This window comes from Cucurbitaria berberidis, assembly GCF_010015615.1.
Source record: "Cucurbitaria berberidis CBS 394.84 unplaced genomic scaffold K460scaffold_1, whole genome shotgun sequence".
Taxonomy (NCBI): domain Eukaryota; kingdom Fungi; phylum Ascomycota; class Dothideomycetes; order Pleosporales; family Cucurbitariaceae; genus Cucurbitaria; species Cucurbitaria berberidis.
Genome location: NW_024468935.1, coordinates 462,393 through 483,405, shown reverse-complemented (window position 1 = coordinate 483,405; position 21,013 = coordinate 462,393). Strand labels below are relative to the sequence as shown.

Here is a 21,013-nt window from a genome sequence, read left to right as displayed (position 1 = left end):
CGATGGCAACTGCATCATCTGGGCTTGTGCGCTTGGATACTGTGGAAGGAACTCCCGGCTCTCGAAATTAATGGTGTGATACGGTGCGACTTCCACGTGGAGAAGAGGTCGTTTGGTGATTTTGAACTATGACAAAGTTGTAGGCATGTTCCCATCCCAACCAATTCTACTCACTGGTCGTTCATACTCCGGCGAAGAGGCCCTAGGACATCATCTTCTTCCCAGCAGCGTCTTCACTGTATAATTCCTGATCCTTGATCCAAGCAGCTACGCCCTCGGTACACAATTCACCTACCTCATCCCACCTGCCCTCCTTCGCGGCGCTCCTTATCCGAGTCGAGCTGACACCAACACTCTCATCGGCCCGCGTCATGTCTATATTACTGCCCCAAGCTGGCTCAAAGCCTGCCTTTTCTTGCTCGCCATCCTTCAGGTCCTGCAGGTATTTCTGCTGCTCCTCAAGCGAGCCAAACTCATTAGACGACGCATCGCTCGGGTCGCATGGTCGCTGCGTAACGCGGAGTTTGTGGCCTGCAGCGAAGAATGGCTTCAGCGCTGAGAGGGGCGGGTCGTGCTTTGGGTAGTATTTCGGATTGCAGAAGCGGATGAGGGTGTCGTAGCCGACGAGGTGGACATGGATCGGGTTCGACGCGTAGAAGGGCGGGGTGGTCTCGGTGATGGCAGTCGACTTGTCGCTGTAGTATGGTTCTTTTGTTAGGCCAATGTCAATTGAGATATCCGCTACGTCAGATCCGAGCGAGGGTGCCGCATTCTTGAGACTTCGCGACAGGTCTTCGGCGAAGAGGGTCATCAGGGCAATGCGCTGCACGAAGCTTGCCGGGCTCGGCGCCTTATCTGCATTATGTGTACTGAAAAGTAGCAATAGCCTATATGGACCATTTTCTAACGGTGCATGCTGCTTCAGGGCAGATGTCGCGAGTGTGAGGTGTGCAACTGAAGGTGGATTGAACGACGAGTCGAGGATGTAGAGCGTCCTCGGCTGTGTTGATGTGGCATTGACCGTCCGCACAACACGGAATTTTGAAGGCGATGCTGTGAAGGAGTGCAGCGCGGATTCAAGATCGGGTAAACGTGATCTTAGAGATGCTATTCGTGAAATCATGTCAGCCATTGTAGATGCAGCTTGTCAGACTCGAAGCTTGAGATGTGGGGAAGCTGGTGCCATACGCACGGTCCCACTGCGTGACCTTATACCTATACGAAGCACGGCATCTGGAGGAAGTCTTTAACAAATGTGCACCCATCAAGAGGTATAGAAGCGATAAGACGATGGGACCGCAATGTTGCGCGAACCGTCAGAGGCTCAAGCCAAGGGCATGAGTATGACCACAACCTCGACCACGACCACGACCACGACCACGAAAGAAGCGATGCATGAGCGCGGTCGCACACGTTTTCAACTCTAGCTACGACCTCAAGGAGAAGAAGAACGTGAAAGAGAGAATGCTCCAGCAGACCGCATATCCCAGACAGCAAACAGAATGACCAGGCCCAAAACCGCCGCCAACGAAACACCTCCAAGCAAGATCATGCTCCACGACAAGTCCAGTCCGGACTCTTCATCCGCCAGCGACGCCCGCTCGACTCGTTGCCTCCAGCGGGTAAACCACCAATGCTTTATACTAGCCTCGAGCCCCTCGTACGCTACAAAGTCATCAAGTCGCTCACGTGCGTGGTGGTCGTAGTAGTAGTAGTCGTCCTCGTCGTCAGCACTGTTGATATCGCCGCATTCCGAGCCCTCATCCCCCCATAGCGTTCCGTCCACACAGGTAACAAGCACCTCCCAGCCCGGCCGCACACGAGCATTCCAGTCGCCACTGCAGATGGGCATTTCCTCGCGTACATCCCACAGCTGGACGACGAGCACGCCGTCTTTCTCGAGATCTACCAGCAGCGCGTCGACACTGTCCCACTTCGAGAAGGCGCTGTAGTTGAGCTGTTTGTTGTAGATGCGGTCTTCGAATTGGAAGTGGACGAGCAGCGAATCGGGGATTTGGCATGGCTTTTGCGGCGACTCATTGCGCTTAGGGATGTCGTCTTCCTCGGGGTAGACGTATGGGGAAAGCGATATTGCAGAGTCAGCACGGTGGATGTTTGATGGAGGGTTCTGTACGCCAGGGCTACTCGCAATATGTCTTCCACGATCCCTGCTGAGGACGCTTGTTGCTAGGGACTGGTACCAAGAGCTGAAGACGAACACCCTGCTCCTGGATGAGATAGAGGTAGTCCGCCTGCTCACGGAGAGAGCCCCAGCATCGGCACGGGAGTGGAAAGTTTCTCTATCAGGCCTCGACCCTCCGGAATCATGATGCGTAGGAGGTAAATAGTGCGTGGACAGCCTCATCCTGGCGAGTTAACGGGTGGTGCTTAGCAACCGTCATCGCGCGGTCTTGAGTAGTAGCAAGCAATTATACTGCCATGTTTGATTGATCGCATGCTGAGACGCGGACATCTGGGTCGTCTTCAAATTCTCACATGTATCTCCGTGACAACGGAAGTCCCGTCACACTGTCACAAACTAACTCGACGGTGTAGCACGCGCTGCGGATCAACGGGCCTCGACACTTTCCGTCTTTCGCAAACATAGAGATTGCCCAATCATGCTTGCATGTCAGATTCGAGAAGAATATATGTACTCACCCGTGTGTCATGTTAGACCCGTTGACACGCCTTCAATCGCTACACAGGTATGCACGTCACCAATACGCAAGTGACGTCGGAGTCGTAGGCTCACACAAAACTCCCGAGAGCCTGTAGGCACAATTGAGTTGCAGTGCAGATACGCAGAATTTCAGCAAACTTCAGGTTTCAACATGTAGTCAGTGTTCAGATCACTGTGTGGTGTCGTGCAAGTGATCTTATCGTTCTGTGAGAGCTAATAAAGTGTCTGCGCACTTTGACAGCCAGAGAGAAGCAATACGACATGTCGCATAGCTCGATTATACTTCAGGTGAATGCAATATATCGTGTACAAGTTGGACAGTCATGGAGGAGTAGGTTGGTTGACGACGAACACTTTCTATTCGAACATCATTGCCTTGATACGCGACCCACTTGGGGCGAGATCATCTATCCTAAGATGCAAGGATGCACAGTCAATTCTGCGCACTACCAAATGTCCCAAAACTGGGACTACCAAGTACGCCAAAGCCATCACCCAATTTCGGCCGTCATATGAACGCCGATGTTGAGATCGTTCATGCACTAGTTCCCATTTCTTTTTACCTACCGAAACGACCCATGATGCAGGTTGAACTTTTGGGTATCATAAAAACGTCAATACACACATTACACGGCAGCATGTTGATATGCTACACGATACGACTGCGTTGATGAAACACAGCCGTGGTTGCCAAATGGCAAAGTGAAATCTAAGAAGAGTGCTTCTCGCGGTAGAACTTGGCGGCGTTGACAAGGTTGGTCAACGCGGCCTTGGTCTCCTTCCACTGACGGGTCTTCAAGCCGCAATCGGGGTTGACCCAGAGCTGCTCAGGCTTGAGGTAGGTCAGCATCTCAGCGAGGCGGTCCTTGATCTCCTGCTCGGAGGGAACACGCGGCGAGTGGATGTCGTAGACACCGGGACCGATGTGGCGGGGGTAAGCCTTGTCCTCAAAGACCTTGAGGAGCTTGGCGTCGCTCTTGCTGTTCTCGATGGAGAGGACATCAGCATCGAGGGCGGCAATGGCGTGGAAGAAGTCCTGGAACTCGGAGTAGCAGAAGTGAGAGTGGATCTGGGTCGAGTCCTGGACACCGGCGCAGGAAAGCTTGAAAGAGTCGACGGCCCAAGAGAGGTACTTCTCACGCTCAGTGCCAGCACGGAGGGGAAGACCTTCACGGAGGGCAGGCTCGTCGACCTGAATGACGTAGATGCCGGCAGCCTCAAGGTCAACAACCTCGTCGCGGAGCGCGAGGGCAAGCTGCTGAGCCTGAACAGACTGGTGGACATCGTCACGAGGGAAAGACCATCGCAGGCAGGTGATGGGACCAGTAAGCATGCCCTTCATGGGCTTCTTGGCGACGGAGGCGGCATACTTGGACTCCTTGACGGTCATGGGAGCAGGGCGAGAGATGTCACCGACGATGATCGGAGGGCGGACACAGCGAGAGCCATAGGACTGAACCCAGCCCTTGGTGGTGAAGACGTAACCATCGAGGCGCTCACCAAAGTACTGCACCATGTCGTTACGCTCGGGCTCGCCGTGGACGTAGACATCGAGGTCGAGCTCGTCTTGGATCTTGATAGTGTCCTCGATCTCCTTCTCGATGAACCTCTCGTACTGCTCGGCAGTGATCTCACCCTTGGTGAACTTGTTGCGCTGGACACGGATCTCCTTGGTCTGGGGGAATGAGCCAATGGTGGTGGTGGGGAAAAGGGGCAACTTGAGGTGCTTCTTCTGCTGAGCATATCGCTCAGGGAAGGCGGACTTGCGCTCATGCTGTTCTGGGGTGACGCTAGCTTGGCGGTCCTTGACAGCCTTGTTGTTGGTGCGCTCAGATGAAGCGCGAGCCTTCATCGACTTGGCGTTGGCCTCTAGAGCTTCGCGGACAGCGGCAGGGCCATCGTTGACAGCCTTGGCGATGACGACGACTTCGGCAACCTTTTGCACGGCGAAGGAGAACCAGTCCTTGACCTCCTCGGGGAGCTTCTTCTCGCTCTCAAGGGAGTGGGGGGTATGGAGGAGAGAGCTGGAGGTGGCGATGATGACACGGTCTTTGCCGAGCTTCTGGATGGCAGTCTCGACGAGCTCAATGGCCTTCTGGAAGTTGGTCTTCCAGATGTTGCGGCCGTCGACGACACCAGCAGAAAGGACCTGGTTGGAGCCAAGCTTGCTGATGACGCTCTCAAGCTGCTCGGGGTTCCTGACAAGATCGACGTGGATACCGAGGACATTCTGGATGCTGGGGAAGACGTCAAAGTTGTGGACAACGTCACCGAAGTAGGTGGCGAGGATGATCTTGGGCAGGTTGCTGCCAGTGAGCTTCTCATATGCGGGCTTGAAGGCATCCTTGACCTTCTGCGGCAGATCGTAGACCAAGACGGGCTCATCAATTTGAACCGTCTCGGCACCAGCTGCCTTCAGCTTCTGGAGGAGCTCTACGTATACGGGCAGAAGCTTCTCGAGGAGGGAGATGGGGTCGACAGACTGGTCGCGGTCGGCCTTGCCAAGAGCGAGGAAAGAGACGGGTCCGATGAGGACAGGGCGGGTGACGATGCCAGCCTCCTTGGCCTCGAGGAACTCGGCGACGGGCTTGGGGTTGTCGGAAAGCTTGAATGTCTGGCCGTCCTGGAAGGTGGGCTTGACGTAGTGGTAGTTGGAGTCGAACCACTTGACCATTTCCTGCACAAGACGTTAGCGTTTGGAGGACTGCCATGCAACTTGTGGGATCACTTACCAAGCTGGGAACATCGACGCCCTCCTTCTGGTGGCCACGGCCCATGGCAAAGTACTCATCGAGCTGGTGCAGCTTGTTCTTGGAATAGCGCTCTGGGATAACCTGGTCTTGTCAGCATGTGTTGTTCGATGCAGGGTTCATTGCTGGCTGGCTTACGTTGAACAGCTGGATGTGGTCGAGAAGGTGGTCGTAGAAGGCAAAGTCGTTGCTGGGAATGACGTCGACGCCGGCGTCCTTCTGGATCTTCCAGTGCTCCAATCGGAGACGCTTGCCCTCCTTGAGGAGTTCGTCCCGCGAGAGCTTGTCTGCCCAGTATGCCTCGTTCGCCTTCTTGAGCTCACGGTCCGCACCCATGCGGGGGAACCCGAGGACTGATGACTGTACCATTGTGGGGGCTGTGGTCCTATCTGGACAAGTATGTGGGAAAAGGCGTAAGGTGGTATGTAGAAAAGGGAAGTGGAAGAGGAGGAGAGAGAAGAAAGAGGAGGGGAGGTGAGTGGAGGAGGAGAATGTGAGCAGAGGCGGATGGTGTGCTTTTGAATCTTTTCGCTGGGGGGGTTTCTGCATGCCCGCGCGGGGTCGAGCTAGTCTGCTTTTGGCCGTCTAGCAGCTTCACCGCCTTCCCAGGCTCCTCTGATGCTGCACTGCAATATCGAGTACCGCTGCTCCCGGGGTGGTTGACCCGCACCCAACGTCTCGTAGTGTTTCATCACATGTCCTAGACGTATCCTCCTCCAAGCCATCTGGCAACCTACTTCTCAAGCAGAGACTGCTGCTGTTTGTTGGATGCAAACCACCCCTCCATGTCCGATGTCGGAGTCGGAGGAGCTTTTTTGCTGGCTCTTATCGATAGGCCATCCATCTCACTCAACAGGATTCTGACACTCTGGGGGCCGTGGTTCGAAGAAGCTGTCCGAATAACATGGAACAGAGGGTGGCACTAAGATTCCTGCCAGACCCCGGCTATTGATGATGACATGACTTGGATTGTAGGGGGATCGAAGACTGCGCTGACTGAGAAGCAATGTGGAATGCCCTCTCTCTTTTTTTCTCTTCTCTCTGGAATGGAATCTGGGGCAGCGCCTGGACCCTCTCCCCCCCCCTGTACATCCAGAGGAAAGCATCGTGAACGGCCACACGCCCGACTTGTCCATTGACCTAGATCCTCCTTGTCTAAAGCTTGGCCATGCTTGCTCGGTGCATTTCCGACCTCACGATGAAGAAACGGCAGAAGCGCCGACGAAATGTGGCCAGTTAGTAGGTTATGATGGTCCACCATGGCCCCCCGCATATAACATAGAAGAGGTCAACCATAACCCCACCATACTGGCACAAATCGTCGCAACGAAACGCAATTTGTCCCAAGCACGTTTGAACACCAACGGAATATTTCCTTCACCTACGCGACCATGGCTACCAGACCACAACACACTCGCACGGCCTCTACCAACCTGGGTAGCGGCGCTGGGCAACGCGCGCTTGAAGGAAGGGTGGGCATCGTGACGGGAGCATCGAGGGGCATGTTTGGCATCTCACGCACGATTTCTTTCCTATATACTGACTCTTGCAGGTATCGGCGTCGAGATTGCCCGCGCTCTGGCCAGCAAAGGCTGCAACGTCGTCCTCAACTACACGTCGGACTCGTCGACGCAGACGGCTGAGGCTTTGGCAGCCGAGCTCGAATCCGAATATGGCATCAAGGCGATCGCGGTGCAGGCCAGCATGGGCTCAGAGACGGGCCCCAAGCACTTGGTAGAGGTGACCAAGAACCACTTCCAGCACCCGAAGACGGGCAAGTTCCAGCTAGACATCCTCATCAACAACGCGGGCGTGGCAGGCAACAACTTGGTGCAGAATGTCGACTGCGACGACTTTGCAAGGCAATTCAACATCAACGTGCGGGGCCCGCTCCTGCTAGTACAAGCAGCCATCCCGTACTTGCCCACGGATCGCTCTGGGCGCATCGTCAGCCTCTCGTCGGTCAGCGCGTCGCTGGGCTACAAGGGCCAGTCCATCTACGGTGCAACCAAGGCGGCGCTTGAGAGCATGACACGGACCTGGTCTCGCGAACTGGCGGAACGATGCACGGTCAACGCCATCAACCCAGGGCCCGTGGCCACAGACATGTACTGGAGCAACGATGAGTCGTTCATCGCGCAGAACAAGCCATTTATTGAGAACACGCCCCTGGCCGCACCACGAAAGGGCATCGACCCGGAGAGAATCTACGAGGCATCGCAGAACGCGGGAGGACGGCCGGCGTACAGCGAGGAGGTTGCGGGCGTGGTGGGCATACTCTGCCTGCCCGAGGCTGGGTGGACGACTGGCAGCGTGATTTGCGCGAATGGTGGCATGAAGTTTAGTACTTAGAGAATAAGAGGAAGCCCTCTTGGATATCAGCTAGTACATATGCATAGTAGTAGTACTGGGGCCTATGAACAAAAGAGCAACAGTCAAAATGGAAGCGCACCCTTTTTCTTACCTGGTCAAGACAGTTGGTTCCATGTCAAATATTGTGGCTCGTGTTTGCAAGTACATGTCGATGGCATTGATTGATTGATTGATATACACATGGTGGTGGGGCGAGGAGTCGTAGCTCGTGCTGTCATGGCCCAACCTCCCCTCCATGGCAGCATGACAACACTGACATGACAGTTCAACCACACCCCACCACCACCACCACACGGCACGAAACCCCATCACACCGCCATCCATCTGTCTTTTTAGATGCGCGTCCAGACTCCAAACGGCCCGCGTCTCGGTAATGACGCCCACCTTCACATGCTGCGAGTCAGCAAGCCACATGCGCCGTTGCCCCGCGCGACTGTGTTTATCCTCTGGCATGTTCGGCGGCCGAGCTAGTTTGCTCGGGCTGAAGCGGCAGCACACGCCCCATTCCAAGGCTTCGTCTCTCCGGAACGAGTACGCCTCCGTAATTGGACGCCTGCTGGCCGTTGCAACGGAGATACAAGCGCCATGCTATCTTGTTGCGCAATCTGGTGGGCTGGGCGGGCAGGGGTCTCGCTTGGGCCTCTGTTTACTGACCCGGCCAGCCACCTTGGACCAGCGGACGCGTGCATGAACGACAGATCTGCGCATACCCCTCGACTCCCGCCTGCAAAAGTCGTCTCTCCCAGCATCATCGCCAATTCCCTTTGTGCTACGCTACGCTGTCCCGCAAATACCCCACACTCCATGGACGACTCAACCCAGCATTCGAGGTGAAGGCCCTCTCCGCGCATCCACCATAGCGATACTATGCCTCCGCTTAGCATGCCGCTGGCGGCTCCATGGTGCTGGCTCGCTCTCCTCCTCCTGCCTGCCACCATGGCCCAGATGCCCTATAACCCTACGCGAATCCTCCAACACGACCGCCATCTCTACGTATTCCAGCCATCGTCACATTCAGACACCCAGTTCCAACTAGGCTCGATTGATGTCTCCTCCCAGGTCGTGGCCGCAAACATCCCATACACTACGCTGCACCCAACGCTACCCTTCCTCGACGACCATGTGCTACGCCCGTTCACGCCCATCCTTGACAACGGCGGGAACCTGACCGTGTATACTGGAGACTGTACCCAAGGTGCCAGCGGAGGACAAGTCTGGAGCTACACACCGGAGAAGAATGGAAAGGGCAGCTGGAGCAAGGAAAGCGTGTCGGTCAAGGGAAGCAAGCATGCGGCCACCCTGGGCGCCAACTTCCTCAACGGCGGCATGGCCTTCTCCTCCATCGTTGGTGGTGACACTGCGAATACGGGAGCCTATTTCTTTGGAGGCATGTGCCCAAATCAAAACGAGACTACAGACGCCTGGCAATCTTCGGCCAATTACTCGAACTTTATGGTCACGCTGCAACCCTCGAGCACTGGGAGCAAGGGGATCAACTACCAGTTGGATCTGTCTTCAAGCCGCGGACCACCAATACCAGAAGCTGGATTCACCATGACTGGCTTGTCGCCCACCTTCTCGAACCGAAGCGACAATACGCAGACTCAGCAGCAGAACTTTGTTCTTGTGGGCGGCCACACGAGTGCTGCATTCATCAACATGTCTCAGGTGGCCCTATTCTCTCTCCCCGAACAAGGCTGGACCTTCATCGAAGTCCAGCAGCCCGACGCCTCCCATACAAATCTAGCCATTCGAAAACAAACTACTGCAGTCGATCCCCGCTCTGGACACACAGCTGTGCTGACTCCGGACGGCCAACGAATCATTGTGCTTGGAGGCTGGGTTGGCGACATCAATACCCCAGCGGAGCCCCAGTACGCAATCTTGAATGTCGCCGATGGCTATGGAGGGGACGGTGATTGGCAGTGGACAGTACCATCCACATCTGGCGCTGGTCTTCCGGACAATTCCGGGCTTTACGGTCATGGCGCTACCATGCTACCGGGAGGCGTAATGATGATCACTGGTGGATACTCAATATCACCTTCCGACTCACGGCGCAAGAGGGCCACACCAACTGTCAACAACAAAGCGTACTTCCTCAATGTTACATCCAATACGTGGACAACCGACTACTCCCCACCACCCGAGAGCTCACGCCCCGAGCTTATCAAGACTGGTCCTTTATCTAGTCCGGGGCAGAAAGCAGGCTTGGGCGTAGGTCTCGGTATCGGACTGGCCGCCGTGTGCGCGTTGTTTGCCTTCTACATGTGGTACACGCGGCGTTTGAAGAAGCAACGCGAAATGCGTGAAAAGCAACTTCAAGCCCTTGCTTTGGGCGCTCACCGATACAACATCGAAGAGTACTCCCCTGGCTTTGATGGTTGTGGGGGTCCCCCAGATGCCTCAGACTACCTCGCTGATCAGAACGACTCGTACTATTTCCCGCCTGGCACTCAAGGTGGTCAAGGGTGGAGGGCTGCCAATAGAACGGATGCGGAAAGAACTGGGCTTCTAGTCGAGATACCTAGTCCTACTCGAGGGTTACGACGAAGTTTAAGCAATAGACCAGGATACGCAATGGGTAGGGTTCGGGGTCCAGGCCATATTCATCCTATCGACGAACTTGAGGAGGAGCCTGATGAGGAACAGGCGCACGATAAAACACCCTTGACAAAGCAGCCTGAGATGACGGAGAGACGGCAAGATCGAGGACCCTCGATACTCGAGAATGCGCCAGTTCTAGATCCTTTCACCGACCCTCATGGACGTTGTGGGGAGCAAAAGAGCACACATCGCACTTCACCTACCGTTTCCTTTGGGGAAGAGCCTAGTCAAGCCGACTACACTGCAGCGAATTGGCCCTTGCCTACAGCTGCTGCATCAGATCGTCGTGCTTCGAGTCCAACAGGGAGGCTATCACCAGACAAATCCACGTCAGAACGAACAAGTTCCAATCTCAGTGAGAGAAGTGCTCGGTCCAATTTGTCGTGGACTTCTTCGAGCGGAGGCGTTATACGTAGTGCGTCGATACGTGCCTCGGCGATCCTAAACCATGCAGCCCATGCCAACCCGTTTAAAACACCAGATGCAAGTCCAACACACGATAAACCAAGAAGGAATAGCGAGAGTGGCCGGCAATCCCCTGAGGATCCTCGTACGCAGTCTCTTACCAGCATCCGTAGCAACGGGTATGCGGAGATTGACCACTTCCACACCGCCCACTCCTCTTTTGCGCATCTTCAGGTTGAAGGTGAGGCATTACTAGGAGGGAATCCCGAGCGAAACCGACCAGGAACGGCCTCTTCGAACTCAAACACATACCACGACAGTGAAGGCAGCAATAGTCGAGCAGCAACAGCTACTCCCGCAACCTCGATTGCATTAGACGTTACGGCAATGTCGCGGCCCGGACCTCGGGAGCGAAGAAGAAGTTGGTTAGGCAGTGTCCGGAAGGTGCTGACGAGGTCAACATCGGGCACGGAGCGCACGAGATCGCTGACTACTACCATGTCGTACCACGAACCTTATACCGACAATCCTATATCGACCATCGAAGCCTCAATAGCTGATCATAGAAAGTCTTTTCCCGCCACCTCTGCACCGCCGCGACGTGCAGCATCAGATGCAAGCTTCTGGCGAAATAGAAGGGGGAAGCAAGACTGGCTGGATGATGAACAGGACCCTACGTGGCGGCGTAATGCTGGAGATGATTGGGGCGCACCCGAAGACATCGCCATGGCGGAGAGAGAACGTCAACGCCATGAATGGAGAGAGCGAGGGAACTTGCTCGTCAACACCAACATCGACAACGATGATCAGCTACCTACCCCACGTACACCTATTCGTCCCGATCAACTAGGCGTCCCGGCCACTGAAGACCGGCCTTGTACGCCTGCTAGTGAAGGAGACTGGGACGTCGAAGCCGCCGTTGAGCGCCGCGTGGTACAGGTCATGTTCACCGTGCCGAAGTCGAAATTGCGCGTAGTCAACGCAGATATCGACCGCTCCAGCATTCTATCTGTGCCCAGGGAAGACGATGAGATGATTGGAGATTCAGGGAGTCCACCTAGCCGTGTCAAAGACCTGGCTGGCAGGTTTGAGCAGATGAGCAGCTCAAGAACGACGCCCCGAACCTCTCCCAGACCATCGCCGTCGCCATCCATCAAGTCGATGAAGATTCGATCGAAAGCGAGCTCGGCGTCGTTGGGCAAGCAGGGTGTCAGGTGAAGTAGTGCGGCGCGTCCGTTGGCGAAGGGCGCGGAACAAGACAACAGTGATTAGCTGTTCGGGATGTTGGTGTTCATGTTCATGTTCATGAAATTTTATGCTTGCCATGTGCTTGGAGGATTGTCGCAGGACGGTCATTTTGACTTTGATGTTTTATTTAGCGCTTGGCGTTGGTATGGCGTATTGGACGAGTTGGGGCTACCTATACCTCGATTTACGTTCTTTCGGACACAATCACTTGGAGAGTTTTGCACATGTGCGGCAGCATGGTGTTGCAGGGTAGATAGTTGGATATAGCATCGATGTATTTTTTTTCAAACTTCACTTCTGAAATGCTTTGCTCCTGCGATGATTGTACTGTTTTTTCATGTTCGTGTGGGGTGGTAGGGAGGGTAGGTGGGGTAAGAAAGGGCGGCACCTTCGTGTTATGTGGTTGGATTGAGTTCTCTGGTCGCTATGACCAGTATGTAATCATATCGAGCCAATACAGTCTTTTGGATTTGAAAACTAGTGCAAGTTAATCAAGGGATTGTCTAGAGATTCTCGATCATCTTTCTATTATTCAATAGAGATGATTCAAACATCATGTTCACGTTGCAACATAGCTTCTACAATTTATAGAGCGCCCTAAATACAACTAAATCGTCTCTATCTTGAGAGCCCTACGCCAATTATGAAGTAATCGCCAGCATGAACGGCTAAACTCGTAACCCTCCTCGGCATAATAATTACTCAACGCAACAGCCTCTTCAAGATGCCGGTGGAGAATGTCCTTGTCGTCATAATCTTCCTTGAGCAGAACGAACAAGCAGAACTGAGGACAAGTTGCCGGCCACGATGGCGATCGAACCGCAATCATAGAATCTCCCTGTCGCGTGTCTCGTCCCAGATCCGGAATCGTCGACCGCAGGCGCCGCTCGGAAGTTGGATCCACTTCCGACAGACCGCCGCAAAGACTGACGCTGTCTATGACCATTTCGCCGCCAAGGTTGGTGCGTTTTGAAATATCCATTAACGTCCATGCTGCTGTTTTGGGGATATTCAGCGTCTCGAATGACACCCATTCGGGCCGACGGCTTTCCTCGCCCGGTAAAAGAAGCATGCTGGTAGTTTGCAGAGCATACCAGACGGAATCTTTTCCGTAGATTTGTTGGGCGTCTGAACACGCGTCTTTGAAGTCTGTCCAGGCGAAGAACTCGGGTATGTCATCGTCACCTATCATGGCGGGTAATTGTTCCATGGCGCTCGTATTTTTTACTGTGCGTGGTGCCGCGCCCCACAGCACGCAATTTAACACCCGTTTTATTTGCCATGTCGATTGATCGCAATAGGTGTGGAAGTAAAAGCTTGCTCGGGTAGGTTTCGTAACATTAGGGCTTGGAATCTGTATCGACTTGGTCGTCCAAAGCGCCACAAGTTCGCGAAGTTGTCTTGGGTACATGAGAAAAGCAGACGATTGTAGAGATTTAAACACCGAACAAAAGTCCACGTCTTCCTGTTCGACCTGAACAATCTCTGGCTTCCAGAAGACATGGTATTTGAAATCGAAATGGACGATGTTTGCGTGGCGTATGCTTCCAATCTCAGTCCAAGAAGGCGCGAGTGGGTGCCCAACTGCCCACTTGAGGAAAGCATGAGAGTCCGCATCTTGAATAGCTGTGGGCCCTTGCTCTTGAGATTCCTGAGATGCGTGCTCGGTTTCAGTCCTGTGATGAGATGCTCGAGGACAACGGTGGTCGGTGCCAGCCACAACACCATCGACTTGCATCACTTCCAGATCCAAGTTCGTGGGTGTAGGGCTTGCTGCGGAAGACAGCGAAACAGACTGGCGGAATCGATCGGTGGAGGCTGGAGAAGAATCGCGAAAGCTTTTCACCATGTCGAGTAGGAGGTTCCTTACGGTGGGACGATATATATCTCTAGCCCATGACCATATGAAGTCCACAATCAGCAGTAGCTGCAGCGCGCCGTCCTGAGACTGTATCGTGCCTTGCCATAGATCGTAAATTCTCTGCCCAAAGTCCAAATTAGCATGACCCACATTCCACCTTGGTTGAGACTTGCCACTCTATCATTCCTATACGTGCCTGCATGCAGCCGCCATTGCTCGCCCTGGTACCCGAAGAACCACACCAAGCAGGGCTCTGCAGAGACTTCACGACCAAGGAGATCATTTTGAGCTTTCAAAAGCCGTCGAACGGGGAAAGCTGTCTGATATTGAATCGCTCGGAAACCGGGTACGCCATCCTCCTTTTTTGCTTCCACTACAAGAAAAGGTAAGAGGATCCGCCTTGCTTTGACCGGGAAGAAAGTCACATTCTGGGGTATATAAGATGGGGCACGAAGCCCAATCACACGATCGGGTTTCATGGAGATGCTGAGGTTCTCAAGATTGTCATTCAAAGCGTGGTAGAAGACTTCTTCCTTGGCAAAGTCGAATATTGCCCGATTTTCATCGTCGCTTCTTATATCAGCGCGGTACATGCACTGGAGAGAAGAGGGAAAATACTCGTTCTCAGCCCGTGAGATGGTCCGTTTAATCTTACAGCCGCATAATCTCCTTTGGAGTCGTTTCGCCTCGAGCTTGTCTTGGTTATCTGAATGTAGAAAGTTTGCCTCAAAGTTTGACTTCCACAGTTCGTGGTGGCATTTCTCACTGGTTCCAGCTGTCAGTGCTGTCATGATGAAAAACTGGCGCTGTTTACTGCACACCAAATAACACTGTCGTCAAACCTCTTCAGAATGGTTACTTCAAGCTCTCGCCATGTCGACTCGTTCGCTTTTCCATTGTCGAGCAGATTATACACTTTCTCTCTGAGATAATTAACGCGGGTCTTGAAATCCGCCCGCTGCTCTTTGGGTATCGTTTGGTCGACCTTATAATCTTCGTATCGTATAGCTTCGATTCGGCGAATGACTCTAAAATGGTGCTTGTGTTCGGGAGGCCACTTCTTGGGAGGCACCGGGCCTTCAAGTCGAATACCATGATCACGAATCAGTTGACGGAGGTCCAGCTTTGGAAGCGGTTCTTTTCTTGGCGGCATCATGAGACTTTGCGTAGTTACTTTTTGAGGGTCTAAACGCAGCGTGTGCGACGTTTGATACCACTTTATGGAGTCGGATTCGTAGCAGCCTAGTTTACAGTCGACAAGAAGAGCGGGGAAGGCGCACTTAGATTCTTTGCAATCCTAGTCGCCCCCATACAAGGCTGTAAAGATTGCTTGCAGGTAAAGAACCAGGTTAGGGACAGTGGGTCCGCGCTTAGGCGTGGCTGTGTCCCTAATGGGGTCAGTCCACAGCCCTTGACATTTATAATTGCAGAAGTTGACGCCACCAAAACGCATGGGCCAACATTGCATTAAATAAGGCTCTTTGATTAGTGCAATGTGAGGGCATAAGAAACAGTCGCTGGGTAGACGGTCTAACGTGGCCCCAGAACCTGTCAATCATCACCTCGACAAGTTAGCATGAAGATGCACAGCCTCAAACCCAAGCATGAACAGGATAGTGAAGGACTCTCCGTTTTACGTGTCTCAAATCAGAACTAGTGCCTTGCATACATATTTCGGCGTCTTATTCGGCCCTTCGCCGTTCCCGAAACCGTGGTACCCAACCATCGCCTTTTGCTTGGAGTAAGCGCGAATGCCTGGTAAAAGAGGCAGCCTGACCAAATTCGCCGCGTTGTTTGATTCTGACTGCTCTGTCTCCATCTCATTGTTGTCGAATAGCGAGCCAGAGGAAGGCCAGACAGACTCATACTCTTCAGTGCCTACCAAAGATAGTGACCGGATCTGCATCGCCAGTCCGAAGATACAATCAAGTGGAGACTTCAAACCTTCCCTCGTCTTAGACTGCAATGATTTACTAAACAGAGGTTGGAGAGCATCTAATAGGAGGGTTGTATACTCGGAGGTCATACGTGGAATGATCACCTCGTTGAAGTCTTTCTCCCTGATTAGGGATTGGTGTGCAGTGGTATCCAAATCGCAAAGAGTTTCATGACCAGCTATTACGCATTAGCTCATTTGTAGTCAGGTTGATTGTAGTGTTCACACGTACCCAGGTTACGAATGAGGTCTCGATATCTTTGTAAAAGCGGTGTGATCGTCATGGTATTTGAACGGTATCCTTTCTCAAATACCCAACGATGAATTGCTGCTCCCGTGAGCGCTTGAATTAATTCACAAAGTGTGACCGGAGAAGCATTCGACAACTTCTCTGTCCCCTTTTGGATGTCGGCGTCGAAAATTATACATAGCAGGGCGTCTAGGTTAGCAGAGATTCCATAAAGAGAGTCAATTAATAGTTTCTCTGTATCGTTGGTGACTAAAATGGAAGCGAGCTGTACTTTCATATGCTGAAAACTAGAGCAAAGCCTTTGAGTAGTTGGTGTCTCACCGAGGGCGGTTCGAATGGAGAAATGAGGCTCCAAGTCCAGCCTGTCATCAAGTCGTTTCCTCAAATTGATGTTCTGTCTTGTTTTGTGACGCAATTCCTTGAACATATTTTCTGGTATGCCTTTCGTCAAAGTGTAGAAACTTTCCATTTGCCGCATCTCCTTCTTCAACTTATTGCATTCCTGTTCAGCTTCTTCCCAGCGTTTTTTGTAGTGGGTAAGTTCGAAAACTAGTTGTGCAGAACTTTCAGGGGAGCTTGTGGTAATACAAGGACTATTGGTTGCTCGGGCGTTTCTCGGTGCGATGGTGTTGATCTCGTTAATTTCAGGGCTAGAGGACGTTGGGGTAAGTCGTCGTACTGGTGCCCTGTTTGACAATGGGCCCGGAGTAGCTACGTTTTTGGTCGAAGAAGAAGCATTGGATAAGTGGAATGAATTCTCACTAGTCTTTATGCTTGAATCTGAAGGCTGCGTCGTGTGGTATCGAGATACTGGCTTATCACGATTGCCAGCCTAACCTCACAAGTCAGAGATGAGCTTTCGGCTTGCGCGGACAGAGCCGTACCTTGGATGAAGATTTCTTCTTGCGAGACGTATTTGTTTTATTGACAATCTTACTCAAATTTCCTGCGTTGGATCGCTTAGAAGGCTGCGCAGGCGTAGAGGAATTTCTAGGGTTCCTTCGGGACATCACCATTGAAGCCGGAGGGATAGACTTTGACCGTCGACTTCTCGGCATGTGCTTTGCCATGTGGAGGTGAATTTTACGGAGCCGTTCCTTAATGAGACTTGTCGTTTCTGAATCGATGGTCTTTACTTCACAGCTGCCGTGAAGAAAGAGAAGTGGGAAATTGTATTCGGGGTAAGTGTATCCATGTCGAAACTCCTGCCAGAGCCGCTCTCGAAGTTGTTCTTTCGAATACCGATTAAGTAAGATGTCGCTAAGCTCAACAAGGATCTTGTCCATCTGCTCTTCGGTGTTGCTATCTTGCAGTGACCTCGTCTTCGGCCCAGCGACTATATAGTCGAGGTGTGCTAAAATTTCGACTAGATCTGGGTTTGACATCATGGGTGTCGCCATAAAACTGCGTGTGAATGATGATGTGGCCTTCTGGTCGAACTGAAATCTGTGTGAAAGGATCGGGGGAATGGGTCAGGGCTTGAGAAAACAGACTGCGTAATTTAGGAAAGTTTGAGAGACGAAAAGAACAAAGCAACGACCAAAGATAGGGGGGGGTAGGCAAATGAAATTACACCTTTCGCACCTGACACTTTGCAAGGATGGTACGTTCATCTCGATCATGCGCGTTGCAAACAAACTAGAGGCAGGCAGCACTGGCGCCAGTAGAGCAAGCTTTGCCTATTGAAGATATTTCACATCCAAATGGAGGGTAGTGATTGGCCGTCAGTGATTCTTTCGATGTTCGTGGCGTCTCTCGTCTAGGTAGCAAGGCTTTTCGCCCCTGAAATATGTGTCATGCACGTTTCGCTACGCCGCACGCCTGCATATACGAAAACCTGTCACACCGTTGTTGGTGTAGTACGGCAGAATATCGGGATCCTTCATAAATGCAGTAGAAGAGTTAATAATCGACTAGAATACCGTCAGTATAGAGGCACCTGCAAGCCAATTTCCTTCCATCCACCCCCCTATCTGTTCTTTTGTCTATTAGGGGGATTCTAGCGGAGCGGCCTTTTGTGTCCAGTTTACTCGGTCTTCCAACAATTACATATCTCAGAACGAAATAATGGCTCGGGCTACAAGGAGCTCCGGTGTTATATATGACCATTTTGACCCTGGTCCGGAACCTACATTGGAGGAATATTCCCAAGATACAGACGTGGAGATGACCGTAGAAGAGGATGCACAAGACACTGGTGAGGGAGATGTTATGGAACACGATCCTATCAGCAACATTGAAGAGAATCGAATCATCGTTGCTATTGATTTCGGGACGACATTTTCTTCTGTTGCGTATGCCGTACTACCATGGGGTATGCCGGCTGAAAGAGTTGATATACAAATGGTGAACTGCATCGGTAACTACCCAGGCTATGAGCCTCCTTCTGGGGTACCGGATGTAAGACAGGATGTTCCCACTGAGTTGTGGTACGATGACGGCCTCCTAGGGGCCCAAAAAGGTCACTACAACAACGCAGCCGATGAATATCGGCCTGCAGACAGTGATGACGAAGATCCCTCTAGCAGTGACAACGATAATTCGGAAAGCGGGCAATCGCAGTTCGAAGATGACGGCGGGTTAGAAGCAAATGCAGAGAACCAACATAAAAAGGCTCGCACCACTGCAGCTACACAATACTGGGGCTTTGGCGTACAGAAAAGGCTTAGCATGACGGATATCCCTAGAGACGACGCGCGTCCACTACGAAGATTCAAGCTCAATCTTGACCGGAAGGAGGAGACCGAAGACGTTCGCACTGATCTCAGGATGATTTTAAAATCTTTAACTAGGCGGAAGATTATCAAGAGCCCCACGGACATATACGCTCATTATCTCACTCATTTGTTAAGACACACCAAAGAGCAATTGCTTCTCTCCAATGAGCTCAAACCGGAAATGTTCGTCCAATTTGTACTGTGTGTACCCGCCAAATGGCCGATGAATGCTTGCCGAATCATGCAGAACGCGCTCGAAGAAGCGGTGCAAGAATCTGGATTGGCCGAGAGAGCCAACTGCAGTCTCCATGACCTTTTTCTGATATCAGAGCCCGAGGCCGCAGCGGAATGCATTCTCGCCGAAGCAAGGAGTGAGCTTTATGTAGGCACCCCCATACACTCTATCAGTAGATATCCTAATTCTATCGCACAGCGTGCTGAAACGGTAGTCATTGTTGACGCTGGAGGCGGAACTGTCGACGCCGTGACGTACCAATGCGACAACGACGAGCCCTTGCGTTTGTCTGCTGAGGTTGTTGCCCCGTGTAGTGAGTGCACCCTACTAGCCTTCTTACCACCCCCGTCCTCAATGAAAGCTGAATACCATAGGCAAGCTATGCGGTGCAAGCTACATTAATGAACGACTTGAGCAGAAGCTCCTCCAGAAGCTCGCTAAGGAGACATATCTGGTCAAAAACGGAAAAACGTTGAAGAGTATCGTGCAGGCCAAAACCACTGCCTTTGAAGACTGTCAGAAACGGACTTTTGACACCAACAACCGGAAGGGACAATTAGTCTCGATTTACATCGATGATCTAAGAGAGAATCCCCACAAAGACTTCTATCAAAATCGTATAATACTTAAACAGTAAGTTCAGTAAGTCTTAAACCCATATCTAGGCCCTAAAATCCAACTAGCAGTACCGTGAGGCGCCTTTTCAAGGATTCGCTGGAAGGTGTGACAGACGTACTCGATAATCAACTGGAGCTAGCTGAAAGCCTAGGACATCGGGTTAGTAAGGTTATCGTCACTGGTGGCTTTGGGCAATCTCCATCCCTGCAGAGCCACCTGAAACCTTATCTGGAGGGACGAATGATGGTCACAAATCGGCGAATGGATCTAATTGTTCCAAACAACCCGTCAGTCACCTATTCAGCGTATATGCTGCATTGCTACAAGAGGACTAATACTTCTATAGGTCTACAGCAGTAGCGAGGGGTGCGGTTCTCAGGGCACTCAACAAGAGATTTGGACCCAGCCGCATTACTCAGTGCAGTTATGGGTTTTTGATCAGTGAGCCATACGAGCCGGAGACTTTCAAGGAACATAGAGAAACAAAATGTCGCATCAATAAGGCTGATGGCGAGAGATATGTCGATGAGACTATCAAATGGGTAATCCAGGCGGTAAGTTATCTTTGTAGGTGGCAGAAGAAATGGGCTGATGAACTAATTTAGGGAGAGAGAGTGGAAAACAGGCAAGTCTTTACTTCCAACGTCAAGCATACTTTCCCCATCACTAGGAAAAGGCTTGAGTGTAAAGAGCAACTATGGATGTCTGATCATCGACACCCGCTTCACTATAGGAAAGGCCATCCATTGAATAAAGGTATGCCGTTATCGTGATGTGTTACGACTTATCTTACGAGCGACATAGGAGCCGAACAGGTTGGGTCAATCGTTGCAGATTTGACCTTCCTAAAGGACGAGGGTCTCATTGAGCCACAACTTCCATCTTTTTTCAGCACTCATTCCAGCTCACAGAAACACTGGGAGGCGTACTACGAAGTGGCCATGATTGTTGAAGCACGAAGTATGCGCTTCGAAGCGCGGTGGCCAGTGCCGGAAGATTTGAGAGAGGGACAGAAACAGCGGGTGCTGGCAATGAAACTAGTTGGCATTGCAGCAGCATTTCCGCCTGGTACCGCGTAAAGGGGGAAGAGGCTAGATAGAGGTGGCCTAGGATGCATTGCTCAGAAGTTCTTTTTCTTGCACATATTGATAGCTTGACACCACAGTAATCAGTCAAAGATCGCAAACTTTGGGGTTTTATGATACCGAAGAGGCCTTGTATATTAGTTCTCGTACTCGCGAATGTCACTCTCGTAAATGTTCATACCTTTCTATCAGAATTGTGAGTATTCATGCAAAGAGGCCGGGACTTGACAGGACACCACGTAACG

General features: G+C 52.1%; 8 protein-coding genes across 8 annotated transcripts; 3 read left to right on the top strand and 5 right to left on the bottom strand.

Moving 5' to 3' along the window:
• Window positions 1–202: 202 nt before the first annotated feature.
• Window positions 203–1,123, bottom strand: K460DRAFT_372161 (Nucleotidylyl transferase; the record flags this gene model as incomplete). Its single annotated transcript, XM_040934483.1, has 1 exon — window positions 203–1,123. One exon carries the CDS (start codon window positions 1,121–1,123, stop codon window positions 203–205), a length of 921 nt encoding a protein of 306 aa, XP_040792285.1.
• A 228-nt stretch (window positions 1,124–1,351) lies between these two features.
• On the bottom strand, window positions 1,352–2,391 carry K460DRAFT_360574 (uncharacterized protein). The gene has a single exon (XM_040932297.1). It carries the CDS (start codon window positions 2,363–2,365, stop codon window positions 1,436–1,438), a length of 930 nt encoding a protein of 309 aa, XP_040792284.1. The 5' UTR covers window positions 2,366–2,391; the 3' UTR covers window positions 1,352–1,435.
• A 1,001-nt stretch (window positions 2,392–3,392) lies between these two features.
• Window positions 3,393–5,802, bottom strand: K460DRAFT_273460 (5-methyltetrahydropteroyltriglutamate-homocysteine methyltransferase; the record flags this gene model as incomplete). Its single annotated transcript, XM_040927880.1, has 3 exons — window positions 3,393–5,360; window positions 5,416–5,517; window positions 5,572–5,802. The coding sequence occupies 3 exons, from the start codon at window positions 5,800–5,802 to the stop codon at window positions 3,393–3,395; spliced, it is 2,301 nt and encodes a 766-aa protein (XP_040792283.1).
• A 723-nt stretch (window positions 5,803–6,525) lies between these two features.
• Window positions 6,526–7,911, top strand: K460DRAFT_390390 (NAD(P)-binding protein). Its single transcript, XM_040935778.1, has 2 exons — window positions 6,526–6,933; window positions 6,986–7,911. The coding sequence occupies exons 1-2, from the start codon at window positions 6,825–6,827 to the stop codon at window positions 7,783–7,785; spliced, it is 909 nt and encodes a 302-aa protein (XP_040792282.1). The 5' UTR covers window positions 6,526–6,824; the 3' UTR covers window positions 7,786–7,911.
• Window positions 7,912–8,673: 762 nt separating this feature from the next.
• K460DRAFT_324284 (uncharacterized protein) lies at window positions 8,674–12,395 on the top strand (the record flags this gene model as incomplete). Its single annotated transcript, XM_040930566.1, has 2 exons — window positions 8,674–10,639; window positions 10,682–12,395. The coding sequence occupies 2 exons, from the start codon at window positions 8,674–8,676 to the stop codon at window positions 12,034–12,036; spliced, it is 3,321 nt and encodes a 1,106-aa protein (XP_040792281.1). The 3' UTR covers window positions 12,037–12,395.
• Window positions 12,396–12,673: 278 nt separating this feature from the next.
• Window positions 12,674–15,080, bottom strand: K460DRAFT_399830 (uncharacterized protein; the record flags this gene model as incomplete). Its single annotated transcript, XM_040936264.1, has 3 exons — window positions 12,674–14,047; window positions 14,104–14,692; window positions 14,749–15,080. 3 exons carry the CDS (start codon window positions 15,078–15,080, stop codon window positions 12,674–12,676), a joined length of 2,295 nt encoding a protein of 764 aa, XP_040792280.1.
• A 462-nt stretch (window positions 15,081–15,542) lies between these two features.
• K460DRAFT_324282 (uncharacterized protein) lies at window positions 15,543–17,736 on the bottom strand. Its single transcript, XM_040930565.1, has 3 exons — window positions 16,998–17,736; window positions 16,096–16,945; window positions 15,543–16,042 (listed from the first exon to the last, which is right to left on the bottom strand). The coding sequence occupies exons 1-3, from the start codon at window positions 17,511–17,513 to the stop codon at window positions 15,570–15,572; spliced, it is 1,839 nt and encodes a 612-aa protein (XP_040792279.1). The 5' UTR covers window positions 17,514–17,736; the 3' UTR covers window positions 15,543–15,569.
• Window positions 17,737–18,051: 315 nt separating this feature from the next.
• Window positions 18,052–20,936, top strand: K460DRAFT_360566 (uncharacterized protein). Its single transcript, XM_040932296.1, has 7 exons — window positions 18,052–19,212; window positions 19,264–19,378; window positions 19,440–19,698; window positions 19,749–19,970; window positions 20,030–20,237; window positions 20,289–20,439; window positions 20,488–20,936. Exons 1-7 carry the CDS (start codon window positions 18,181–18,183, stop codon window positions 20,760–20,762), a joined length of 2,262 nt encoding a protein of 753 aa, XP_040792278.1. The 5' UTR covers window positions 18,052–18,180; the 3' UTR covers window positions 20,763–20,936.
• Window positions 20,937–21,013: the final 77 nt, after the last annotated feature.